This window comes from Homarus americanus, unplaced genomic scaffold, assembly GCF_018991925.1.
Source record: "Homarus americanus isolate GMGI-L3 unplaced genomic scaffold, GMGI_Hamer_2.0 scaffold55640, whole genome shotgun sequence".
NCBI classification, from domain to species: Eukaryota; Metazoa; Arthropoda; class Malacostraca; order Decapoda; family Nephropidae; genus Homarus; species Homarus americanus.
Window position 1 is genome coordinate 4,171,877 of NW_024713650.1, and position 10,765 is coordinate 4,182,641.

Consider the following 10,765-nt stretch of genomic DNA (forward strand, 5'->3'; position numbering starts at 1 on the left):
ACGAAACAAATAAAAATGAGGAGCTGAGACTGTTAAAATAAAAAAAAAATTAACAAAGAAACGGAGAAAGTAGGGAGAAATCAATAGCTTATGATTGATAGAGAAAGAGTAACCAATGAATGATATGGTTTGGTTTGTTGCCTGTACTGTAGACCTGTGCAGTTTATATACAGGAAAAATCAATTGTAAACATATATGTTAACTTTACTGAGCAAACTGTTATTATGAATTGCCTGAAGAATTGATCCCTCCTCACTAGCTTATTTTTCTAAAGATTAACCATCCTAATGCTATTTTTAGATCGGTTGATGTTAGGTTAGGTTAGATAAAGTAGAATTAATGCTAGGGTGGTTAATCCTTAAGTGTAATAAGCTGGGGTAGAGATTTTTCAGGTGAGCCATAAAAAATTAATTATATTTCAAATTTGGCGCTGTGTGACGTCATGATGCCAGTGGCGCCAAGAAAACAGAGCGGCGTGTCGAGGAAGTATCATCCGGGCTCTGGTGAAAGTTGATTGTCCGCCATTATTTTACCTGAAACTTCACCAGGCAAACTTCATCCCCGGTCATCCATCTCTCCTCCGAGGGAAGCCGTCTAATTTACCCCCTTGTGCTTCACCAGAAGTCGCATGTCAATCCAGAATCTTAATACTTTCGGTAAGTGGCCGCCATCACAGTGAAAATGACACATTCTCATCAGCTGGGCATCCATGACAAATCAAGACTGGATGTCATTCTTTCGTCCTTCGAGTCTTACCACCTTATTATATCTCTCACCTTCCTTCCTAATAGCCCTACACAGCTACTGACCACTCAGGAATAAAGGGGGCTATTTATTTTGTGTGAAAATTCCGGTTATATAAAACTATAGGTGTTACAAAGCTGGGGAAGAAATAAAGGAAATTTAGATTACTAGATTTTGGGTACAAAATTACGAGGGAATAAATGGTCCGGCAAACCCATTAGTACAGAAACCATATTATATCATGTAAACCTGTAAAAGAGGGACACAGGGCTCTTAATATTAATAAAAATAATCTCAAGAAAATACCAGAATGTTCTTGGTAGTGAAGAGATGAAGGTCACGTATTAAACAAATGGAATTATTTCTTGTTATAATTCCTTCACACTTGTTTATATTGGTACATTATGTCCATTATTTAATGTATTTAAATCTAGGTGACCCAAGAAGGTGTTAACTTAATAATTTATATCGGGGTCCATAATAAGGTTTCAGTAATGGACTTTTAAAGGTTTTAGTTGAGTTTTTTTTTGTCTTTTCAAGTGTCTGGGTATATGATGAACCATTGTGAGCTTCTACATTATATACAGAAGCATGTGTGTGTTTCTGTAACTACACATGTTGAACTATATACATGCCAGACTGAATGTGACCCTGTGTGATGAGTTTATAGAATTTGTATAAGTAATTATTATTATACTCACAGTGAAGGGCTACTGTGGGGTGGGGTGGGGTGGGGTGGGGACTCAAAAACGACAGATTTGCGCCATGATCGACGGTCAAATTCATTTAAAACACACAGGGAAAAAAAGTAATTTCCTCACTAAAATATGCATCCTAACCTAACAACTTCAAAATAGTGGAAATCAGATCCATTACTCAAAGTAGCCATACTGCGAATGAAAATATTTGATAGTGGACGATGGGTAATTCAAACAAAAATGAATTTGATTGGCCGGAAATGAAGCTGGTGGTTGGGCGGAGCTGTCCGGCACATGCGGACAGCGGGTCACATATCTTCACGACTATGTATTTGCGATGGAAATATTATAGAAGAAAATTGTCTTGGAATTTTCTGTATATTTCGCGGGGTCTGACCCATATCGTCACCACTATTTTTAACCCGTACGTCACCAATGCTCTACCCCTTTCGTCACCCCGTTCATTCCCATCGAAATATACACGAAAATAACTGTTGTTTGGGATATACAGTAATAAAAAACACTAAGACAATTTATTAAAGACGAAAATAAAAACATTGTTAATACACCTGCAATCATCTCACTGCTCGGTGGTTTATGCGCTGGTGCCAAATCACCTTCATTTGTTCCGTATTTTGTTTATTTACCAATGTTGAATAGTTTTCTTTATTAATTAATAAATATGTACGTATAATGATAACACAATACCTATCGTGTCGTCTGTATACATGTGTAATATTTATTCGTGTAAAATAATAACTTAAAATTGATATTGGTAATGAACCGGGTCGGTCGGTGACGAAATGGGGTGTATCTGATTTCACACATGTTGCCAGATTTATCGTAAATAATTATCGGACTAAAGTTAACAAATACCAATTCTAATGTTAAGCAACCTAACCTAACCTAAGATAATGGGTAAGTTTACAGTTTCAGTCATAACTATTGATTCGACTGCTAGGTTTTTGTTTTTCTCCTGGTATTTGGTGTGATTCATTTGACCTTCATTTCTGTCGGAAATTATTCTTTTGGACCCCCCCCTCCCCCCCCACGACCCAACCTAACTAACCATAGAAACCTACCTAACCTTACCTAACTTCCTAGCTGTTCCTGTTATATTAAAAAGAAAGTACTTATTTTAATATCTGGTACCAATGAAAGTAACTTTTTTGAAACATCATGGTGTAATTTTATGTTTTTTGTGGTTGTGAGCGTACAGTACAGTTCAGGTAGCGGTGATTGAATGGGTTGACTGTAAACAATCTGACGACAAAAATATTCTAAAGATTCTGCTGGATTTTTGCGTGTACAGAACAGATTTATTAAAATGTTTGGGAATTTTGTATTTTAGCACTTGTGTAAATAGCTGATGGTGGCTGTGCTCTGAGGTTCATTATGAAAAAATTGGAAAAAACAGATAGTAGGATTTTCTTAAGTTCCGGGACCAGCTAACATATGATATTGATCCAGAGTGTGACTGTAGGGTTATCTCGTCCCCAACACAACTCATACCCGTGATAGATCGTACTCATAAAGGTTAATTCGTACCCACGCCAACTTGTACCCAAGATAACTCGTACCAACTCGTACATTGATGTTTTTGAGATGGAAACTCAGGCTTTATGTAGTACTGCAGAATATAGAGTAACTAGAAATAGACAACGAAAGTGGCATATAGATGACAACACTTCTCTGGAGACTATTATGCAGGCTGCAGGCTAGAATGGTTGTATATAAAAATATACACAATCGGTTCAGAGTACTGTAGTGATGGAAGGCTGCCAAATGGATAATGATGACATCATAAATGACTCACAAATTTTTAGAAATGTATCCCGTGATTAACAACTGTAAGGAAGAACTGGACGTATTATTGTGTTGTAAAGTCTCTGCTTTGTTATTTTTGATACGGATCTTCGTTTTAGTCTGCCCAGAAGACTGTAATGGCATCTATTACCGGCTCCAGTCCTGGCTATAAATTACATTGGTTTTACATAATTTCTTCTTCAAGCTTGTTTCCTCATGTCATAAGTGATCCAAAAGGTATTTAAAGGACTCGATTTTTAAGTATTCATTCCGCTTATACCTGGAGCTGGCAGACACTGGCCCCACAAGGGGTCACAGCTCAAGGTTGAAGAAACCCCAAGTCAAGAAAACTGTGAGGGGTAACCTTCGGAGTGAGAGTGTTGCCTGACGGCACCGAGTGTGAGCTCTTTCAAGACGAGACTTGACCAACACTGGAGCAGGTTCAGATACATTCAGGAGCCGGTGCATGCCCAGTACTTACCAACAGTGCGTAACAGAGACACGACAGATCGCGTAGGCAGCTGACGAGCCGATCAGTGGTGAAGAGGATAAAAGTAAAAAGAATCGTTGTGGGTTTTACCTTTGGTTTCTTTCCATGATCATTGTTTTGGTCTTCTCCACATTTATCTCAAGTCCTGTTGAATTTACTATTTCCTTAAAGGTTGTTGCCATCATATCTACCGTATTTGCCGGAGTATAAGACGCAGTTTTTTAAGAAAAAATGTATCGCAAATTACCCTGCGTCTAATGCGCCCGTATTACGGATGGGAGGCCGAGAGCCGTAGACGGAGGTGCCTAGCTAGGGAGTCTGGGACGAGCAGTAGTCCACTTAGCACAAAAATTGTGTTACTAATAATAAAATACTGAAAAACAAGCCAAATTATCACAATCTATTATCACAAAATTTCTGCAATTTTGCCGAAGACGTAAATTATGGCTCACATTGGCTTAATGGCAGAGGGAAGCTCACAACATCTCACTGTACCTCCTTCCCCAGCATATGTAACCCACACCAGATACTGTACACGTCTTACATTATTTAACGACTGTGTTACCCTTAAGAAACATTTGTTTATTATCTTAATGAAAAATGCCCCGAGAAAGATTAAAGAAATGTTGACAAAAGTTCAGTCGCCAGTCAGCCATTTGCAATGAGACGATGACGCCAAAACAATAGTGATACCCTGGTGCAGATCGCGGCATCACAAAACATCACAGCCAAAAATACGAGTCACATCCTGTCAGTAATTCTCTTGACCAAAATATAAACAAGCTACACAGCTGCTCTGATCAACGGTAGAGTTGGGTTATTCCCCTAACATTTTTTTATTTAAATTTCCTACAGAGTTTAAACTCGCGGTTCAAAAACAACGAAGGCATTGCTATAACATTAAGTTTAAGCTCGATGTACTTTGCTGCTGGCTATGTAGGCTACGATATTCACTGAAATACCAGTTTCTATTACAATGCATTAAATTTTTTTCCTATTGTTTGCTGTGTACTAATATTCAATGAAATATTTGCTTTGTCTGCATATACTGTATCTATAGTATAGGAATTCATTCAAATTTACTGTACTTTGCTGCTTGCTTTGTACCAATTTTTACCGATATATTAGCTTTGAAATATTCTTACTAACAAGGAGAACATCATTGTTTTTCGGGGGTTTTGTATTCTTTGTATTTTTATTTTGATAACTTTTCATCCTGAATTCTAATCTGCAACACTGTAGCTGAAACCATTTTGATTATTTACAACATAAATGCTCTCAGTGAGGAAAACTGCTGCATGTTAGGATATAACGACACAACAAAGGGCAAATCTAACCAACCTCACAATTATGTGTAATGCATATATTGTACACTACTGTATTTTCCACCTTATAAGACTCACTTTTCCCCACAAAAGGGTGTCCCAAATTCATCGACTCGCCCTGTGTCTCAGGTGCCAAAGGTTAACTCGAGGCGGCTGAAGATGCTGACTAAAACAGAGGTGGTATTTACTGTAATATTTAAGGACAGTAGCTTGGGTTATCCAGCTACCTTACAAAACACATCTATAAACCAAAACTTATTTATTAACTCAAAGATAAAGCAAATTTGGTGGAGGGATAATGTAAAGAAAGACCAGTGTTGTTGAGTGCCCAAGATTGCTGCTGCCATCATTGCTTGTGTGAGCACCAGGAGGCTTTGTCTTGGTCCAAACAATGCTGTTTCCATTTCATACAGTACTCCTAATGCTAAACAATAGCATTAATTATACCAGTTTTATCTGTAAGTAATGATGGTAAATTAACCTTTCTTTCATAAAGGAGTTCTTTAATCAAGTACAGTATAAGTACAGTGGTCCCTCGGTTAACGAACACAATTCTTTCCACAGAGTCGTTCATTAACTGAATCTATTATTTTAATGGGATATTGGGTGATTGGTTCCAACTCACAGAAAAAAAACGTACAAAGTACTGTATACCGGTAATAGAATTAACAAAACATTAAATATAAACTAAATACAGTACTGTACTGTACAGTATGCTGTACAATAACAAATAAAAAACAATAGAATATTGTATTATTTAACTTATTTTGAGGTGTGTATGTCGTATTCCCGGCAGCTTTGTTTACATTTTAAACGGCTGATTGTAGAGGGAGTCGATGATGACATGCCATATTCTTTACAGAGTGCATTGGTTCTAATGCCTTCTTCATGTTTCATAATAATTTCTGCACTGTATATTATCAATATGTTAACTAAATTTCAGAATGAGACCAATAATTTTAATATAAAAAATGCAGAAATATTCAAGAGACCATTTTTCTTGAAATTTACTTCACTGGAAACGAATGTAAACATAGAACCAATTACTGTATCGGCGGACTAGCCGATCAGCTGATGCGCACAACGAAACGTGTTTGTTGTAAGGATTTCGTTAATCGAACTGAAAATCCTTATGGGAGATAATTCGTTAACCAAAACGTTCGTTAAACGAGGGACCACTGTATTGGGAACTTAATCCAAGGGTGGGAAGCACTGTTGCCAGTTTGGGGATTGTTACCAGCCCTAGAGACTTAACTCATCTCAAGTGGCAGTTTATACTTCACAGTATATTAAGTTTCATCATACTTATTTAAATTCAGCTGTTGTGTTATCTCTAGTCATTTAATTTTTTTTATTTATTTATTTTTTTATTATGATTCTAATAATTTCAAAGACTATTTCACAATTATGTTTGGCAATACTTGAATAGGTGTAATAGCTGCCAGACTGGCTTCTTGTCTTATATGAAGATTATTCTACCAGTACCCCTCCTTAGCCTTTATATACCTCTACTGTAGTACTGCTTCATATAATTTAAGTATTGAATATCTGATTTGTGTAGCGGATTTCTTTACAGTGCAATAGGTTCTCCCCTGCTAAATAATGCTCTACATTTCAGACCCCTTTGCTGATGCAGCACGTGGGACAGATGAGGGTGTCCAGGATGGCCTTGTGCATATAAGGTAAGTTAGGGCCAGACTTTAAGCATTGGAACCCGTAGTGTGTGTGTGAAGGAAAGGTTGAACAATAGGTTGGGAGAAGGGGAATAGTGAGGGGTGAGAGTTAACATGAAGTGATAAGAACTGACAGGAGGTCTTTTATCATGGCCACTTCCTCAGAAATCCCTGGAGCGAGTTATTGCAGATTAAAAATACAAGTTTTGGGGACTTGCTCTCCGAGATATGTGTTGCGTGTAGTACGATAAATTAGTTCTACAATACTACATCAACAGTAGGTCACTTTGATGTACATTTTGGTACAGTATATAACATTCACTTACCTTGAGTAGTTCAGCTTTGTAGTTATTGTGCAGAGTTTGGTATTGGTGTCTTATTTACATATTTTTCTAGTTTCTTACTATATTGTCATCATCGTCTGTAGGGTATGGTATATATATATATATATATGTTAAGATGACTTATATACATCTTGAAATACTGTACTGTATAATTGAAGATTTTTTGTTATTTAATCTTTTGAAATTCCGCAGAATCCAGCAGCGCAATGGCCGGAAGACACTCACCACGGTGCAGGGTTTGTCTTCGGACTATGATCTGAAGAAAATTGTCCGTGCCTGCAAGAAAGAGTTTGCATGCAACGGCACAGTGGTTGAACACCCTGAGTACGGAGAAGTGAGTAACGGTTTCTATAGTATTTATGATACAAAATTTTTATGTCAGTGGGACAAAAAACTTGGGCTATATTTAAAGTTTTAATGTTGATCTCTAAGTGGTGTGTATGTAGAAAAATTCACTGGGTTGGAGGATGCATAAACTGGTATATATTGAGCAGTACAGTACCATACATATTCCTAACCCAGTAGAATGTATTTTCACGCTGGTCAGACATCCCCCATGTTAAACTTTGTTCCCCTGTCTTTTATAAACCAAACACCATAGCTGTACAAAAGTGTAGAGTGATGGATTCATTATTTTTGCTATTTAATTTTGTTTCTGGTATCACATACACTTACTGAACATGTACAGTACTTTAAATTCAAACCATGACCACTTTGGTATCTTTTAATATTGTCCACAATACTTACGTAGAGAACTAATTATTGTATTTTGTTCTGGGGTTTTGTTCCCATTCATTTTGATAGTGAGTCAGTCAGTTTCTTTCGAATTTGGAACATGTCTTTGTTTTGTGATTGGTCATGTATAATTTTCTTCGATGTTTACATTTTGATTACCAGTAAGAATTCTTGTGTAGACTTTGTCACAACCGTTTGACAAACTTTGATTTGGGAAGTTCATTGGTTTTCCTGAGAGGGTTTTTTTTGTTTGTCTTTTGATTGATTTCCCTTGTGAAATGTCTTACAGCAGAATTTAGAATTGCATTTACAGCATTGTTAAAGGCCTAATGATGTGAAATTTTATTACTGTTGACCTTGTATACAGTTATTCTATGTAACTAGATATCTTAATCCTAACTACGTACAGTAGCATCTTTGTGTATTAGAGGCCACTGGTCATTTTTTCCTACCATTCTGTTGACAATCTTAAGTTTCATCTCTCTCAGGATATTAAGTTATTTGGACAGTAAGTATGAAATGACTGGGATAAACCTGATGGATATCTCCAGGTATTGTGTAAGGTGAACACCGTAGCAAAACCATAATGACCACAAGTGATAGAAGTTTGTGTTTGCTTTTGATTTTGGCTACTTTGCATTTAAGTGGGAAAAGGCTTCAGAAAAATAAAAACTCATGCTTTAAGAAGAGCCCCAATTTGATTGCTTTAAACCTCACTTACAACTCATTCACAGGTGTTGCAGCTACAGGGTGACCAGCGAGAAAATATTTGCCAGTTCCTGACCAAGGTGGGGCTAGTCAAGGCCGAGCAGATAAAGGTCCACGGCTTCTAATGCCCCACCAACACTCAATACAGCACTGCTGTCCAGAACCCTGGGCATGCCACGAGTTTCCCAACGTGTCACATAAGACTAATAATCCCCCACTGCGACTACCACTCTTCATAACCATGTGATCTAAGTGTCCATCTGGTCTCATGCCAATGGTACGAATAATTTATAATACTTTCAATGTCACGATCCTTTCTATGATCCCAGCCGAAGCCAAGGGTTCCGGGTCTGGTGGAGAACTGACGGAGGCACTTTAATACTGCGGTAATCATCAATCACGGTGGGGGTGGCGGGGGGAGGTACAGCACAACACCACTACAGTATCCAGGTGCCATGCCCCTGAGCAATAACATCTGTATTATGAGATATTTCACAAGATTTTCATAACTTCTTGCCTCCCAATAGGACATGTACACTTGTACAGAATTTACTTGACACCTTCAAAACTAGGATGTATCTGGATAATTGTATAGATGTGTTTCGGGAATGATTGTTTATGTTAGAGCGAGCGCAAGGACTGCATTGATTTTCCAGGCTGTTATTTTTCTACACAGGATTACTCGAATTGGTTTTTAACGTCAGTGTTTTATGTTTGTTTGGTGTGTAGTGCAGCTTTTCAGTGATGTATAACCAAATAAAGATCTTAAAATAAATGGGGTAAATCCCCTTTCCTTTCATCAGCCTACTTAATGGGTAGTTTATTCTTGGAGTTCGATATTACTGTAATGGGATTGGCTTCCCGTTTTAAAGACTGAAGTGCTCTTTAAATCTGGTTTACCAGCCACCATAATTTCAGGGCTATAGTGTTACTTTTATGACCAGGTTTGTAATGTACAAAGCTGAATAAATAAATGCAGTTGTGAACGAGTACTGCTTAACCCATGAAGAAAAATGTCTTTGATGTACTAGACTAGAGTAATAACTGTATTGATGTTCTTTGTAGCTGTATGAGGAGCCAGGAAGTTTTTTCTTAATTTTAGGGTTTCTTAGTATACAGTACATACATGCAGCATGAATTATATCCTTGAAAAGATATGGTGAATCATTATACAAACCTTCGCACAGGCAGGAACTTGGCATGCTGCCATGACAGGAGTGCAAACTCATGCATTTGCCATGCTGTGCTGTGACTAGGTTGCATTCTATTTTCAGAGTTAGGATGCCTAAATCTTTGTTATTTGGGGTTTTTGTCATGAGGAACATAAGTTTTAATGTTACTAAAGACTGTGGTTATGGTTACAATCTTTATGAAGTTTCATTGGGACAGGAAGCCATGGGAGCTGAATTTTAGGTAAAATTGTACTGTACAGTATTTGTAGCTGTCATTTTGTTAATGGCAAATTGTATTAGTTACCTATATTAAATTTATTGTTTATTTGATATTGTACATTCCATTGGTTTTAATAAATGTGAAAAATTTACTGTTAATTTTTGCATTAATGTAATCCGCAAACAGCATGTGATTACACCATTACAAAACCATATTGTGATTAGGTTACAGTTTTATGTTCCCAAACTAGGTGAATTTTTGTACATCTGCAGTCAAAAAGTTATAATTCTGATTTAAGTTTTGTTAACCTGAAATTTTGTTGTTGCTTATTACTTACCTACTTTAGGTGTTGTATTATGGGGTGGATCATTGTGTCCTAAATCTAAAGACAAACTGTTAACCCCTTGGGTATGAGGAGTCTGCTGAATATAATGGGCTGGCATTAACCTGATAGAATATTGAAAATGGCATTCAGTAGTGAAGGTGTTAATGAACTATAATGATGTGCAATAAGAGACCCATTACTCATTAAAATATTAGTTCTAAGTACTGTAGCTACTAAGAAATGGTCCTGAACAATACTCAGAAACTTGTCATTGTATGATGCACTATTGGATGCAATCATGCAACTACAGGGTAGTAATTTAGTTTTGTGATTGTTATGCCTTAGGCTGTAAGTTAAGACAGCACAGTAGTCAAATTGTTAAAATGGACTAGGAAAATATACCTGTATAGCAAGTACTGTACTGTCCACCAGTGTGGGTATTGTATCAATTACATATAATTGGTCCTCTACAAACTGTCATGCTGTGGTCATTCACCCTGTGTTGGACAACTATAGTAATACTGT

The 10,765-nt window shown here is 37.1% G+C and overlaps 1 protein-coding gene across 1 annotated transcript; it reads left to right on the forward strand.

The window, feature by feature from the left end:
- The first annotated feature begins 477 nt into the window (after nt 1–477).
- On the forward strand, nt 478–10,207 carry LOC121873932 (eukaryotic translation initiation factor eIF1). The gene is made up of 4 exons (XM_042377815.1): nt 478–656; nt 6,682–6,745; nt 7,273–7,414; nt 8,550–10,207. Exons 1-4 carry the CDS (start codon nt 629–631, stop codon nt 8,646–8,648), a joined length of 333 nt encoding a protein of 110 aa, XP_042233749.1. The 5' UTR covers nt 478–628; the 3' UTR covers nt 8,649–10,207.
- The last annotated feature ends 558 nt before the right edge of the window (nt 10,208–10,765 follow it).